The sequence below is a fragment of the Emydura macquarii genome, unplaced genomic scaffold (assembly GCF_026122565.2).
Source record: "Emydura macquarii macquarii isolate MOO-44397 ecotype Brisbane River unplaced genomic scaffold, CSIRO-AGI_Emac_v2 contig_2636, whole genome shotgun sequence".
Lineage (NCBI taxonomy): Eukaryota > Metazoa > Chordata > Testudines > Chelidae > Emydura > Emydura macquarii.
In genome coordinates this window covers 4,738,415-4,755,461 of record NW_027132773.1, presented here as the reverse complement: position 1 = coordinate 4,755,461, position 17,047 = coordinate 4,738,415, and the positions used below count along the sequence as shown (strand labels likewise).

At 44.8% G+C, this 17,047-nt stretch overlaps 1 protein-coding gene across 4 annotated transcripts in view; it reads right to left on the bottom strand.

Moving 5' to 3' along the window:
- GRIP1 (glutamate receptor interacting protein 1) overlaps window positions 1-17,047 on the bottom strand; it is a 482,567-nt gene that overhangs the window by 28,904 nt on the left and 436,616 nt on the right. For all 4 annotated transcript variants that reach the window (XM_067564076.1, XM_067564078.1, XM_067564077.1 and 1 more), the window contains exons 16-19: window positions 11,674-11,818; window positions 4,555-4,694; window positions 4,200-4,385; window positions 97-253 (exon numbers count right to left, since the gene is read on the bottom strand). In XM_067564076.1, coding sequence (XP_067420177.1) covers window positions 97-253; window positions 4,200-4,385; window positions 4,555-4,694; window positions 11,674-11,818 — 628 coding nt within the window. The remainder of the gene's footprint in view (window positions 1-96; window positions 254-4,199; window positions 4,386-4,554; window positions 4,695-11,673; window positions 11,819-17,047) is intronic.

Below are 17,047 nucleotides of genomic sequence, written 5' to 3'. Positions count from 1 at the left end.
TTTATTCAAGTTTATCGGTGCTCATTTTTTAAAGAAAAAACACTGACATTTTGCTGCAGTTGCAAACCTCACACAACAACTTTGCATGTGTCTTACCCGCTTGCTGTTGGTCTGTCCCATTCATCATCACTCAGTCCCGTGTCATGAAAAGGGTGGTTTCGTGGTCTACTGGGAGGGGACAAATTGTCTCTTTGCTTAGGACTCCTCCATTCATATGCATTGAAGTTGTATCCTGAAGCCTGATAGCTGGGACCTAAAAAAATTAGTCACATACTTGGGACTCTATAGGTGTTCAAATAACGGAAAAATACATATTCTAATAGGAAGAAGTTCAAACTCATAATTTGTGGGCACACAACTGCTGGTAATTTTTTGTGGATACCATTAGATACTTAGGTGTACTCACAATTAATTGTGAGAAAAAAGAGAGGCCCTTTAAAACCACTTGAAAACCAAATGTTAAATACCTGCAATACAGTATTGTAGATTATGTCTCTGCCCCCTAGTCCCTCCTGACATGCTGTGCTTGCCATTTTCATTTCCTCAGTCACCAAGTTAAAAATTGTATCTTGTACAGTAAAGACAATAAGGCATCTTAAAACTAACACTATAAAGTTGTATAGATCCAAACTGTAAGATACTTTTAATGCTTTATGCTATTATTAGAAATGTGCTTCCTAACCCAATTTATTTAAAAAATAAATAAATCACAGATTGCAAGACTGAACATTTCAAAAGAAAACAGTTGGCATTTAATACTGAATTTTCAAGTGTCTAGCAACAGGACAGGGAATTTTTTACCTCCTGGTGACTTGCTCAAACCTGGAAGCAGGTAAGCACAATTAACTAAAGCTGCTGTCGTCTGACAGCTATTGAGAGGCTACTGTGAAATGATTTAGTGTTCTCAGTCTAGTCTTTAGTGGATAAGTGTCCACACATCACTAAGAGTATCAGGACAATTGGCCTACATTATGTAAAATCCCATCATGGGAGCTATGGAATGGCTGCACACAGAGGGCTAAGTACCCTTCCTTGCCAAGTGATGGTCTTGCCAGTTGTGGTTTGAGACACATTGGTAAAACAGTCTTGGTGCAGAAGGCGTGTCTTCAGATCTAGTGCGCGGCACTACAAGTTCTGCGGTGTGCTCTGATGTCTTGCAGTACTGCAAACAGCAGTAGGTCAAAGGGCACGATGGAATTTTTAGTGTGTGAAAGCAGAGTCTACATGGTGACTTACTGCACAGCAGGCTGGTGCACTGTACATTCATACCCAGGCTTGCTGCACACTAACTCGCCTTGTAGACAAGCCCTGTGGGAGTTTACACTACAGTAGCCTGTGCTGTACATGTTCTAAAGGTAAACAGAGGAAAACCGTTTCCAGTGCTGTTAATCTAGTATCTTTGACAAGTGTCACATTTCCTTGAATTTTAAAGAAAAAACAAAAAAATCAGGCAATGGAGTTAAAATATAAAAAGGTAAAAGGTCAACAGCAGTGCTGCCTGAAGCAACTTGAGAAGATTAGTCTGTAAATGGGTTTCACATGTTTTGTATTTTAAGGTATCCTTAAAAGCACTTTACATTAACCAGATCCTGGTTATAGTCAATTATATGCATTCAGCCATTATGTATTCAGCTGCAGTTCACACAGAGACTTGGCCAGTGGCCCTATCACCTTGTGCTGTGATCCTGTCATATCTCAAAAAACTAAACTGGATTGGATTGACTCAGTACTTGGATGAGAGCCCCCCCAAAAGAATATCTAGGTGCTATATGAAGCAGTGCTGGGGATTCAGTAAGTGGCACTCTTCTCAGTCAGTACTGGACCAATGGTCCAGCATAACATTACAAAGCATCACAGCCACTGCTACAGGGGTTACAGTCCTAATAAAATGTGATCTCCTGGGAGTTTTGATACAAGCAGAGAGATTAAACTCAGTGTCCTGGCCAAATTCTATCTTGGTAATTACATTCTGCCTACCTAAATTCCTCCCCAGTTTCCACCCCCTAAAATTCCCCTGCATTTGGAATAAGATATTCATTACTTCCTATCCTTAGGTGATATCTGGTACTATTGTGCCTCATTAAACTATTGTTCCATTTCATTGGTGGAGGAAGTGTTCCCTGTGTACAGTCGGTGACCTAGTTGAAGCCTGGAAAGTGCTTTGGAATCTTCTGGGATGAAAGACCCTATAAAAATGTCTGATCATTCTAACTATAACTTGACTTATTGAAGAGGGAAACAAATTGGATCTGAACCTCAGGATTAACCATACTCTTTTTGTACAGTTTTCTACCAAGGGACCTTTAACTTCCATGTAGGAAGTCAACTGCAATAAGCAGAACAAACCTGCCCCAGTTAAACATCTTATTCTAAGAATGGCACGTCTACCCAAAAATGTTCTGGGCTAAAAAGCTAGAATGCTACCAGCTGGGACATAATGACAGCTTTTATCTCTGTTCATGGCTGGGTTGAGCATTCTTTGTGATCTTGCAGGTTAGAACTATTTACAGTTACAGTATTTCATTATTGTGTCTGATAGAAGCAGAAATCTGACCGGTGTGTCTGTAAGAAGCCGTGTGTGATGCATGTGCAGTTTACTGTCAAACTAAATTACAGCTGCATGATGAACATTCTGCTCGCCATAAGAAATGAAATGACAGCAGTACAGTGCATTCTGGCACACTGTCAAACCAACCTGTTTGTTTCCCTGGACTGAAATAGAACAGCATAAAACCTTGTTTCTGTTAGTGCACCCTGTCATCATGCCTCTGAACATGATTTTAACCTCACAGCTATAATTGGATAGAAAATCTAGTCAAAATAAATATCTCAATAGGTTAAGTTATTTTTTTTGAATTAGATCAGTAAGAATTCAATTTAAAACAACAAAACCAGAGCTATTCAGATTTATAGCTGCTGCTGCTTTGCATTAATAAAGCACCTTCCATCTCAGAAGCTCAAAGTGCTTTATAAACAATGAATTTAACTCCACAATACTATAACTTTGTATGACAGAGTTACTGCTAAGATATGCACAATAAGGACATAAAATACTTAAAAAATAAATACAAGAAAACTAGCAATCAATAGTGACATCAGCTACTTCTTACTCTAATACTATTAGACAGGCTTCAAAGGAAGACTGTCAGAGAGAAAATGACAGGTGTTTCATTGACTCAGACATATGTTAATTAAAGATAAGCAGTTAGACTGAAATTCTTTGCTGATTACTTTATCAAGGCAATGTAAGGGGTCTAGGGTCTGTCCCAATTCTCTGCATGGGGATAAAACACAGCAGACCAACTGATCTGACTACCCACACACCCTGAAAGCCTTGACAGAAATGTAAAGATGAAGATACAAATGAATGAAACCAGAGGGAGGAAGAATGAACTCTTTGGGTTAGGGATCTGTCTGTGTAAAGACATTCTGTGCACACAAGTGATACTATAGAAATAATAATTTAAAAGAAAGTAAAAGAAAACATATGAAGTTTGTCATCCAGAGTATTAAAGAACTGCCTACATTTTCTATAGTCTAAAAAAACGTACGTCTTCTCTTATATACTTAAAGGGAATTGTTTTAAAAATACTATTAAACAAAGTTAAATATAGAAGTTTGAGGGTAATAAGAAGCCTGTTATTTCTTTAATTAAAACAATCTCTTTAAACACAGTGCTTACTCTGAGGGCTAAAAGTTCGAGTCTAATGTCATGGGAATGAGGAAGAAACCAAAGAGCAACAAATCACTGAATAATCTCTTTATGTTCTCCTTCAGCAGCTTACAATAAATCTTCACTGTAGTCAGCTTAAAAAAATCACTGAATGGGCCTCAGATGTTCAAATTAATGAACATCTTCAATGTGTTCCGTGCCTTGTATTAATCTAAGCTTGAAGGATAAACTCATTAAGATGTGGATGAACTATGGATTGGGCCATTCAGATATTTGTAAAGCTAATGCAAGCTTGTTAATATATTGATAAATGCCTCATAACCCATCACAAGATCATGAAAGAATGAACTCAAGGCCATCTGAGTGGAAGAAATAACACCAGATAGCAAGGTGTGTGGTCATAATGAGACATATGCATATAGTAAAGTACAAAGTTGGCAGGTAGGATTTTCTCTAAGGTGGAGAAAGGTGATTCATAGATCTAATCACTCCTGTGTTAAAAGGTGGTTGAAACTCTTGCTTGTACCTTGGCTTCCAAAGCTGGTATCAATACCAGAACCATCCCATGATTCTACTGCACTGTCCACACTTGGAACTGTAGTAGAATAAATGTCCGAGAGTTTGCCTGGTTTCTGTGTAGAAGAGGCTTCATCTTCAGCATCGCTCAGCTCACTTAAGTGACCAGAAATGGAAAATTTCTTGGGACTTGCAACTGAATAGGGTTTAAAAAGAAAAGTGATTATAGCCTCACTGCAAACTAAAGAGATACAGGTCCTTCCTTTCAAGACTGACAAGAAATTTCCCATGGAACAAACATGTTCAAATGTTCTTTAAGGCATAGAAAGAAATACACTGGTTCAAGAACATCTAGTCACACTCACCATCTGTCTGCTTCTTGATTTTCAAGGTGACAGTCTCTCCTGCCATCTGTAACAAATGTATGGCTTCACTCAAAGGTTTTCCTTTCAGACTGTTGCTATTTATTGCTAGGATTCGGTCTCCAATATGAATTGCACCTGTCCTAAAGCATCAGAAATAAAACACTGAAAAGATCAACAGAAAAAACAGCAAAGCTAATTTCTTAGCATATTTTGAGACACGTGAGTGTATTTTCAATTGTTTCTTTTAATTTCACATGTAAAGTAATATTACTGGAACTACTTTTTAAAGTAAATCTAGTGTTAATAGAAGTACCACACTGATAGCATTGGAAATTGAAGTCTCATAATCACAGGACAGAATAGCAAGTGCAGTGGTAGCATGAACAACCATCCATTGTGTCAACAATATGCCTGTTCTGGAGGGATCACCACAAGAGATGAGAAGATATAATGTGTGTGTGTCAATGCACATGGTCCATTCCCCAGGCATATACTTGCATTCCTGGTTCATTCAGTTCTTGGCCTCTCTGTTTAAGATGGACAACACAGGTGTCAGTTGCATTGTCAGTTGCAATGACTATATGTAGTCCACACCTGCCCATCAGGAACTATGGCCAAGATTTTGAAAAGTGATTTAGGTAGCAGGGCACCCAGCTGCTATACGTATTGCCTTTAGGTAGCAGGGCACCCAGCTGCTATACGTATTGCCTTTGCAGCTCCTGCTGCTCGGCCCCCAAGTCCCGGATCAACTGTTGTTGCTGGGCGCCCAATGTCTGTAGCAGCTATTGCTGCTGCTGCAGCTGGGCCGCTTGTTGCTGCTGTTGGTGATCGGCCCACCATTTCATGAACTTGTCAAAATCCATCGTTGGACAAGTCACAGGCGTCCGAATCCCGACAGATCATCGGAGCGGGCAGTCCCCCTTCCGTCAGCGGGTGGCTGCTTGCATTCTCCACCATGTGTAGGCTGGTGGTACGGTCCGGCCGGGGCGTCGCGACCCTTTCTTGGGCCCAGGCTCTGAGGAAGGCCACAGCGCTTTCCTTTAGGGGAATAAATGGTGCCCATTTACAAGTCTTTAACCCCAGCCCCCAGCAGGGTGGGCTAGCAAGCGGTCTGGTGCCCTCAGCCCTCAGTCAGGGCGGGGCAGGCAAGCAGTTTGCAGTCCCTGGCCCACAAGCTGGGCAGAGATGATTGGGCAATCAGTAGCCCCTGGCCTTCCCATAGTGGGGGCTAGTAAAATAGTCCAGGGCCCCCGGCCTTGCAGGCAGGCAGGCAGATAGTGCTTAGGATCCTCTGTCTCCCAAACTCAGAGGGTGTCAAGCACTCCCGGGGTGGCTAGGGAAGGAGGGGGAGGGGGACGCAGGCCCACCCAACTCCACTGCGTCCCAGCCCAGGGCCCTATCGTGGCAAAGCAGTTTGCCACTGAGTCAGCGGGGCTCCAGCCGCAACACGCTGACGGGGGTTTAGCCCCTGACTCTGCCACTTGCTAGTCAACTGTCCCTGGGCCACTTCCTCCCACCCTGTCACCGGGTACCTGTCGGTAGTAGTCTCCCCCCGGGTCTCTGGGTTAGAAGGCGAGCGGCAGTCCCACAACACCGCCCCCCCCCCCCGACAAGTCCAGCTCCCGGTCTCCGGGTCTGGCCTGCTCCCCTTCTCCAATGCGGGACAAGGCGTTGGCGTGGTCTCTACCCGCGCAATGGTGGATGGTAAAGGCAAAAGGTTGCAGGGCGAGGTACCAACGCATCACCCGGGCATTGGTGTCTTTCATTTGGTAGAGCCAGCGGAGGGGGGGCGTAGTTGGTAATCACCGTGAAGGGGCTGCCAAGGAGGTAATACCTTAGGGACTCGAGAGCCCACTTCACTGCCAATGACTCTTTCTCAATGGTCACGTACCGTTCTTCTCGGGGAAACAGCTTGCGACTGATATATACGATGGGGTGTTCCTCCCCGTCAAAGTTCTGGGTGAGCACGGCCCCCAGTCCGACGGCTGAGGCATCGGACTGCACCACGAAGGGGTGGTTAAAATCGGGGCTGTACAGAACCGGCTCATGGCAGAGCGCATCTTTCAGTGTGGTAAATGCCCTGTCACTATCCGGGGTCCACCGGACATGGAGCGGCTGATCCTTTCTCAGGATGTCCGTGAGCGGCATGGCGAGAGTGGCAAAGTTGGGGACGAACCTGTGGTAGTAACCGGCCACACCCAGAAACGGCCACACCTGCTTCTTTGTGGTCGGTCAGGGGTACTCTTGCAGGGCCTGTACCTTCCCAATCAGGGGTTGCAGGATCCCCCGACCTAGGGTATCTTCTAGGTAGGTGGTTTCCTGCCACCCTATGCGACATTTCCAGGGGCTCGTGGAGGGCAACAAAACGAGGACTTGGTCACCTGACTCAAAGGAGCGGACCCGTATTCCCTGGTTATATGTCCGGACCTGGGTGGTCTGGGCAGTCTGCAACCTCTCCTGGGCGAGCATCCCGGCCATCTCCCGCATGAGATCCAGGATTCCCCTCGGCTGTCGGCTGTAAAGCAATTCAAAAGGTGAGAACTGGATGGATGCCTGGGGGACTTCTCGGATGGTGAGGAGCAAAGGTGGGATCAGTTGGTCCCACCACCGCAAATCCTCCAGGGGGAACTTCTGGAGCATATGCTTCAGAGTCTGATTGAACCATTCCACTAACCAATCGGTCTGGGGGTGATATATCGAGGTCTGAAGCTTCCGGATCCCGAGGATGTCTCAGACCTCCTGAAACAGCCGGGAGGTGAAATTAGTTCCTTGGTCCGTCAGGAGCTCCTGCGGTAGCCCCACTCTTGTGAACACCTTGACCAATTCGGCTGCAACTGTCCGGGCGGTAGCATTCTTTAGAGGGATGGTCTCCGGGAAGCGGGTGGCATAGTCCATCAGGACAAGGAGGTACCGGTATCCTGCCACACTCCATTCCAGGGGCCTAACCAGGTCTATGGCCACCCGTTTGAATGGCGTTCCAATCAGAGGGAGAGGCATGAGAGGGGCCCATGGAACTCCTGTTGGGGCTGCAAGCTGGCATTCCAGGCAGGATGCACAATAGTCCCGGACTTCCAGGTACATGTCAGGCCAATAAAAACGGGTCAGTATCCGGGCCAGGGTCTTATCGAGGCCCAGGTGGCCTGTGGCCGGGATGTCATGAGCCAGTCTCAGCACGGCTCTCCGGTGGGTCTGTGGCACTATGAGCTGGATGCAGGGGGTCCGAGTTCGGCAATAGAGCCGGTCCTGGTGCAATTTGAACCTCGGCCACTGGGCTGCCCGTGGAAGTCAGTCACCACCCCGTCTACAGCAGCCAGTTGATCGTAGGCGCAGCTGAGGGTGGGGTCTTCCCTCTGGTCTCGGCAAAAGTCGTCCCCTGGTTCCCCTGAGTCGGGTGGATCCATTCCAGCCAGAGGGGACTCCCCTTCCTGGGTCTCTGTCTCTCCGGGTGGTTCCGAGGCGGGACCCACCTGGTCGTCTTCAGTGGGCGACTCCTTAGGGTCTGGTGCTTCTGTCTCCGGGGGTCCCTTGCCTGGGGTGTCTTGGCTGCCTACCTGTTGGAGGACCCCGCGAAGCCTGGCCAGTCCTGGCCTAGGATCATGGGGTACGGAAGACAAGGTGCCAGCCCTACTGGCAGCACCCGGGTGACCTGTCTGAGAGTCAATGGGACAGACAGTGGGATAAAATTTCAGATCCCCATGGATGCAACGAAGGCCAACCTGTCCGAGGACCCGCCCATCCTCAGGGACCAGCCTCCGCAGAATGAGGGTCTGGCCACATCCTGAGTCGACCAGGATCTCCAAATGCCTTCCTGCTATGCCGACCGTGATTGTTGCTTTGGGGGAAGTTGGGTCCCAAGCGCGCTCCTCCCCGGTGTAGACCATGCTGTAGGTGCAGTCCATTGCTGGGCATTGGCACTGCAGATGTCCCATCTGGCCACATGAAAAACATGGGCCCAGGCTTCCGAAGGTCTCCTGGGTCCGCAATCGGCGCCCCTGGGCCTCCAGGGGGTCCAAGGGCTGCCCAGGTCTGTGGCCGGCTGCGGCCTGGCTCCTGGATCCGGCGGGGCTGGGTAATCCGCAGGGCTGGTGCGGCGCGGTTCCCCCAGGGCTCGTCCGCCCGGGTGTGGGCGCCTTGGGCGCGGCTGGCTTCTCTGCCGCCAAAAAGTCCTCCATTAGACGTACCGCCCCAGCCAGAGTGGTGGGGCGATGCCTCATCACCCAGGTCCTCCCCTGGGCAGGCAGGATATGTAAAAATTGTTCCAACATGACCTGCTCTGCCACAGCTGGCGTGGCATGCTGCTCTGGCTGGAGCCAGCACCAGCAAGCATACTTAAGCTCTTGGGCCACGGTCCGCGGATGGGCCCCGGTGGGGTATACTTTTTCCTGGAACTGGCGCTGGAAAGCTTCGGGATTAATGTCGAGGGTGTCCAGTATCACGGCCTTCACGGTCTGGTAGTCCTGCGCCTTGTCATCGGCTAGGGCCCGGTAGGCTGCCCCGTCAGATATGGGGCCAAGAGGATGGCCCACTGGTCTGGGGTCCAATCTGCAGCAGAGGCCACACGCTCAAACGTCGTCAGGAACGTCCCTGGGTCATCATCAGGCCCCAGCTTTGTGAGGCGTAGCTGTGGCCAGATCGCCGGCAGTGGTTGGCCCTGGGATTCCTCCAGGCCCACTGATTTAGGTAGCAGGGCACCCAGCTGCTATACGTATTGCCTTTGCAGCTCCTGCTGCTCGGCCCCCAAGTCCCGGATCAACTGTTGTTGCTGGGCGCCCAATGTCTGTAGCAGCTATTGCTGCTGCTGCAGCTGGGCCGCTTGTTGCTGCTGTTGGTGATCGGCCCACCATTTCATGAACTTGTCAAAATCCATCGTTGGACAAGTCACAGGCGTCCAAATCCCGACAGATCATCGGAGCGGGCAGTCCCCCTTCCGTCAGCGGGTGGCTGCTTGCATTCTCCACCATGTGTAGGCTGGTGGTACGGTCCGGCCGGGGCGTCGCGACCCTTTCTTGGGCCCAGGCTCTGAGGAAGGCCACAGCGCTTTCCTTTAGGGGAATAAATGGTGCCCATTTACAAGTCTTTAACCCCAGCCCCCAGCAGGGTGGGCTAGCAAGCGGTCTGGTGCCCTCAGCCCTCAGTCAGGGCGGGGCAGGCAAGCAGTTTGCAGTCCCTGGCCCACAAGCTGGGCAGAGCTGATTGGGCAATCAGTAGCCCCCGGCCTTCCCATAGTGGGGGCTAGTAAAACAGCCCAGAGCCCCTGGCCTTGCAGGCCGGCGGGGCAGGTAGAGCTCGGGATCCTCTGTCTCCCAAACTCAGAGGGTGTCAAGCTCTCTCGGGGTGGCTAGGGAAGGAGGGGGAGGGGGACGCAGGCCCACCCAACTCCACTGCGTCCCAGCCCAGGGCCCTGTCAGTGGCAAAGCAGTTTGCCACTGAGTCAGCGGGGCTCCAGCCACAACACACTGATGGGGGTTTAGCCCCTGACTCAGCCACTTGCTAGTCAGCTGTCCCTGGGTACCTGTCGGTAGTAGTCTCCCCCAGGGTTGCTGGGGTAGAAGGCGAGCGGCAGTCCCACAAGTCCCTCACCATCGACTGGTGGCAGGGTCTGGAAACTCCTCTGCGTTGTCAGCAGAGGGCAGCTCCTCCAGGTCCCAGGGGTTCCTCTGGTCCACAGGGTTCAGTCAGCTCCCAGGGTTCCCTGGCATCAGGCAGATCCTCGGGGCTGGCGTCAGGGGGTATTTCTCAGCCAGGAGTCTCAGGTGGCTCGTTCCAGCTACTAGGGCCTGGAGGCCCTACCTAATCACTAGGGCTCGGCGGCCCTGTCCAATCACTAGAGTTCAGTAGCCCTCTCCAGTCACTTGGGCCCAGCAATCCGGGCAGGTTTTGGATGCTCTGCTCGGTGGGGTGGTTGCTCCAAACAGCTGCTGGGTCTGGGTCGGGCCCAGGCCGCAGCCTCCTGGAAGACACGTCTGCCTCAGGCAGCAGCTTCCTTCCTACTGAACTGTTAGGCTGGCCTTTTATAGTTCCCCTTCCTACCTTGGCTCCGTCCCTCTGTTGCTGGGTAGTTTGGCCTGTAGGGCCATGTTCTGCCCAGCAGGGGCATTGCGACCCTTCCTCGGGCCCAGGCTCCGAGGAAGGCCACAGCGCCTTGCTACACGGGTGTATTGTTCAAATATACATTTGTATATATACATTGTTAAGTATTATTGCTTTATATATAATACTCACACTTATAGTAATTACACTTAAAAACTTGCCAGATTTTCTGAAATAAATAGATAAAATAACTTCCATATTTGCATTATTCCCTATAGAGCACTTACTGTATGGAATGTTTAAAATGCTTAATTAATGTTATCTAATATAATTTCCAAGATTTTAAGGGTGCCCCTAAATGTATGTGTATAAACATATACACAAATGCAGACTGTATCTATGCATGTACAGTATATAGGTATATACACAGTCTGTAGGTGCATATGTGTATTTTATATTTTTACATACACACACACACACACGAGTCTTTTAGCTATTCAATTGCACAATGCCATATCTTTTCAAAGGCATTCATAAAATCTTCATGTGATGGAGGAGTCTGGTTGGTGGAGCTTTCCTAGGTGATTTAAAACAAGGTCAGCAGTCCTTATCACTCTAGGAAAATTATGCTGTAGGTTTAATAACATCCTGATAAAATATCCATAATACTCCTGAGCTTGGTAAAATCATAGAAGACATAAAACAATTATGAAGATTGGAAACAGTTAGTTTATCTTTTTTCATAGATTTTGGGAAAATCAACAGATTCCTAAGCAAGAAAAAATTAGCATGTCCATGCTAGGGATGTAAAAATTCCTTTAAGTAACAATCCGTTTAAACGTTCTAAAAATAGAACGTTTAAATGCACGGGGGAGGGGGAGAGTTGTGCTGGGCTCGGCTCCTCACTGCCAAGGGAGAGCTGCCCAGCTGCGGCCCCTTCCCCTCCCCCACCCGCTTAAATGGTGAGCAGCTATTTAAATGTTTAAACAGCTGCTTACCATTTAACCTTTTACATCCCTAGTCCATATGAATGAAGGAAGAGAGGAACTTCATAAATGGAACTCATATTAATAATTTTTTCCAATTTACCTTTCAGCGAGTCCTCCTTTAGTAAGACTCGAGATGATTATTGGATCAAAGGGCTCTTCAGTACCAGAAATTGTGATTCCAAGTGGTCCACCATAGCGCTTGAGCTCTACAGTGTAAATAATTGCTCCAGAACTCTCCTGTTCATCTGCAATAAATGCCAAGAGGACGCAATTGGTTTCTTATGAAAGAAGGAATGAAAAGAATAATACATTCAGACAAGTGACTGGAAATCAGACAGAGCATCCTCAAAGGATTACAGTTCAGATACAATTTTTATTCATTATTCCACTGGTTTATTTCTTAAAGCAAAAATAAGAGAATTTCTCATTTACTTTCCTTTTATGGCCAAAAGCCAGTCCCATTGAAGTAAATGGTAGATCTCCTATTCACTTCAGGAACCAGGATTTGACCCTTAAGTTCTAAAATCTTGATGTGTATGTTTTCTATACAAATGTAATTTCAGGATTAATTGGTAAGGAGGAGCCACTTTGCTGAGGGGAGGATCAAGACAATTTTTCTATTAATTGGAATAGACAGTAGAGGGGTTAAAACAGGGAGAAGCTGTGAGAAGAGAAAAGTTTGAGATCATCAAAGTATTAGTTGACCAAATATTTCCTTGAGCTGAGCAGCCTCTTTTTTTAAATAAAAGAAAAATCTTATATTAGCTCCATGTTTTTGAAGGGCATGTTTTGAGCATCCACTATTGATATAATTAAAAATAATGCCTGGCTTCAGTGTATCAACAGACATCAAGCTATTCAATAAATTGACCAGGGTCATTTTCATGAAATCATTTGTATTACATCTTGTGTCTTAGCACACAATAGTCGGGAAGTGAAGATGAAAAATTTAGTGTGTAACCAAAACTGCAGTTCTCTACATTACCCAAAAGGTGTCACAGCCAGAAAGCAACCAACTGCAATACTTACAATTTGTCAGAGAAAATGTTTAAATTTTTAAAAGTCAGATTCTCCTAAGACCAAAATAACAAATGCTCACTTGCCCTTGTTTATGATATTGATATTCACCTACTGTGTTTGGCCTGTCAGGCATGCATTCTCAGATCTGTGGGTAATGACATTTTGAAATGGCTCAGCAGGTGGTGATAACCCTTAAGATGCAAATTCAGCAGATATTACCAGAACTAAACTGTGATAGGCTAGAGTTTTTAAATATTCTGCTCATATAGGTCATAACATTTTAAAATAAAGAAATATCATGTGTCAATGGCAAAGGTCCATGAAGAGAGTGGCTTTCTTTTAACATTGAACAATGCAGTGCATTAGAATAAGGGAAATGATATTATCATTAAAGCTATTACGCGTGTCTCTGCTTTGCTGTGAAGCTACTGTCTGGAACCTCCATCAGTTCCTTTTTACCTAGCTTCCTGTTACAGATTTAAATAAACAATACATATATCATTAAAGCAAAGGAAAGGCTTCTGTTGAGAGAAGAATTAGTAACGTGTATTCAGCAAAGAATTATTGCTGATATATCTACCTTTCACATCTGGCATTCACATTTGATTCCTACTTGGGACACCTGTAAAATGAGTTCTGACCCTCTCACATCTCCTATTGGATGCATTTTTTCCTGCCACCTGATTTCCAGAAAGTTATCCTGACAAACAAATAAACAACACCCAAGATCCAGCTGGAAGTGATCAATGGTCATGTGAGAAATGAACACAAAACTATTGCCACTTTAACAGCAGAAAGTCTGCAGACCCCACTGGTTGCTTGTTTGCTCATTTGCAGAATGTTGGCAAAGTGCTTAGACATCCCAGGTTTAAAAGAACTACATAAACATGGTACTCCTTCAATGAAGAAGATGAACCGTATCGTTAAAAAAATTACTAGCAATTGATGGGTCAAATTGAAAATACAGCAGTTGGTATTTACTGGATGTTGAGACAAAATACTGTAATGTCTAGTTATCAATAGTGAGGTGTAGTGTAAGAATAAAAAGACATTAATCATATGATAACCAGTGCCTGCATTCCTATAGGTTTACAACTATTAGGGGATGACAAGAAAAGAGGCCTGTTTGTTTTGCTCAGCTCTACTTAAGAAAATTAATGACATAGCAGAACAGATGTAAAATTGCAACATTACTTATCTTCAATGTTACTTTCAGACAACTTGAGTGCTGACTATTTAACAACATAAAATATATTTGGCCTGAATTCACAGTGGTAGTTGTTTTTGCTGCCAAATAGAAGACCTAGATTTGTACAGACTTTTCAGGGCTGCAGGTTCAGGTCAATAAAGGTGATGAAATTAACTTAAGGTGAAAAGTTGGCAGGAAAAATCGAGTATAATTTCTTGGACTCAAGTAGGCATGTTACCCCATGGTAAAGAGGCTTAATCAAATTAGGTCTAAACGTATTAGGACTTCTTTAAGCACGATGAAATTTCTCCTTGTTACCTCTCACCTACTGATGCGACTTGTGATAGTTCTTTGATTCTGCATTTGTCACAAGTAGTCCCTTAATGCTGCACTGTCTCTGCTCTATGCACTGGTCTCTCCTCTGCAAAGTGATATTCACTAAATACAGACTGGACTGTGAAGCAGAAACATGACTGGAGAGCCTTATTAGCATGGATCGCTTCATTAGTGACCTCACCATTTGGGTTGGTTTTGAGGAGAGTGGCAGAAGGCAGGCAAACATTTTGAAAGATTTTGTTTGATGAAGAAGGAGGGAATAGGTGAAAGGGCAGGATAAAGACAAACAGAAGGGTGAAAGGTTTAAATAAAACCAAGCTGGAGGTATAAAAAATGCATACAAAGAAAAAGTAACCAAATGTAAGAGAAAGAGAATGCAAACTGGAAGGAGAAAAACTCTACAGGGAAAAAACAGGGTAAATATAATTTGCAAAAATAGATGATTAAAAACAACCTTACAGGGAAGATGGGGGGGGGGGAGAGGGGGGGGTCAGGAGCCCAACAATACCACAGCAACGAAGGATGGAGCAACAGAAGAATTTAAAAATAATCATTAAAAGTCTTAGGGCTTGTCTACACAGGGACATCCAGGACAGTTAATCTGAATGAACAGAGGTCTACATTTGAAGTAGATGAGTTAAACGGCATTAAAAATCTCTATGAACACCCTTGTTCACCCTTAAAATAGTATAATTTTGGTTTAGTTTAATTCACTTCCAAAATGAATTAATTTAAATCGAATTAAGGCCACTTTAATTCTGAATATCAGCATCCATACAGGGATTTAATGTGGTTTAACTAATCATTTCAAATTAACACATTCAGTTAATTCAGGTTGCTTTTTCTGGATGTCCCCATGTAGACAAGCTCTGTGTCACACTGTGGTATAGAAATTGTTTTGGAGTGCCCTATGCCTACTCATCTATAAACATCAAGCTTTACTTCTCATAGAGAACGTCTAATTAATGATCAATTTTACTGAGTTTAAAGTTTGAGTTTTGTTGAGTTTATTGTTGCTCCATGTAGCCCTAGTTGAGAAAAAATAATTAAATATGTATAAGTAACAAGTTTAATTAATTTCAATTATGGTGGATATTTTGTTTTGTTTTATCTTTTGCAACCATTTTTCATAATGTTTCTTTTTGATTTCTTGAGACATCGATTCTTTATAGACTTCATAGTGATTTAAAACTGCTTTTTAAAATTGTTAATCACAACGTATACAGACTGGAACTCATTCAATTATTTTTCTTAGTGTCATCTACATAGAAAATTACATTCACTATGTCTACAATCTATCTTTGTACCAAAATCTGAATAGATTTGGTTGCACAAAGTAGATAATCGATTAATTAAATCTTACTGATCATATGTGCTAGTCATGCAGTAAGACAATTTAATTTGTAGATAAATTATTTTTTTATTATATTCTAGGTATCATATTCATTTAGCCATAAAATTAAGAAACATTCATTTGCAAAAGTAACCCAGTAAGCAAGGTCCTATACAGACTAAAATATACCGTATTTCCCCATGTATAAGACGCTCCCATGTATAAGACGCACCTTAATTTTGGGGATCGAAATTTGAAAATAAATGTATTACGGTACATCACCGGTAAGTACCACTGTATAAGACGCACTCAGTTTTTAGACCCCAAATTTTTTTGAAAAAAGGTGCGTCTTATACATGGGGAAATACGGTACATAATCTACCAGGGTGCACCACTCCCAAAAGTCCACACACCCTGCTTTTGAGCAGATCTAGGGTGAAATCTGAGCTACACTGAAATCAATAGCAAAACACCTAGATTTGGTCTGGGACAACACCTCATCTGAAAGCTGCAGAGATGTTTAGAGTTGTGGGGGGACCGTATAAAATTAATTCCTGCTCCCCCAGTATTTCTTATTTTAGATTCCAGTTGCTTTCCACATTGGTATTGCACAAGCTCTAGTAACCTACAGTTTTGACAGGGGAGGGAAGATAGGAGAACAAATAGGAAAAGGATAGGAGACAGGGTTCAGTGCTGTTATAAATAGAACTGCTCGGGAAACTGTTTTCTTTTCCTGTGAAAATTTTTGAGATTTTAAATATTTTTCCCATTCTGCATCAGGACAAAACTGAGACCTTACCAGAGAGGGAAAAAGAGAGACAGACTGATACAACCCAGAACAGTCTGGTGGTTAGGGCTTTCATCTAGGATGTGAGAGACTCAGATTCAAGTTGATGCTCTGAATCAGGCAGAACAGGGGCTTGATCACTGTGATACTGGTTATTCTGGTGTGCCTCCCCCTTTCTCATTTTGACCAGAAAAATCTATCCTGGACACAAGAAAACTCCTCAAAGTTTAGTTGAAAATGATGTTTCAATTAAATAGTTTTAATTTAAACAAATCAGCAAAAGCATTTTGTCGAAAAATTTCTGACCCTCTCTCGTTATAAACATCTAAAAGACACAGTTACTTGTCTGGAAAGTGTTATAACACTTTCCATTGTTATATGGAAAGTCCTGCTCCTAATCACTCGCCTAAAACAGGTGCAGTTTTCTCCCTTTCTTCCATTAGCTGTTTCACTGAGCGCTGTAAAATTGTGTATGCCCAGAGGCAAAAATATAGGAATCTAGAGAACTTTTACCTGAACATTTCACTGCCAAGTGAGTTTAGACACCTACAGTGTTTGGTGGCAGCCGAGTGGGAGATTTGTGGATCACAGCAGCGCCTAAAACTAGGATTTAGGCGCCTAGGAACCTTTGTGGATCAGGGCCAGAGTGTTCAGCATCTTGCAGGATTGGGCCCTAAATCAGGATTGTGCTTTATGTGTCAGCAGTTCTTGAAACAGGGAAGATTTCCATGGTCACATAAGGGCAAAATAAACATGATCTGTCTACATCTGAGGAGGAAGTATCTCCTTGGAACACAGAGTAACTTCTA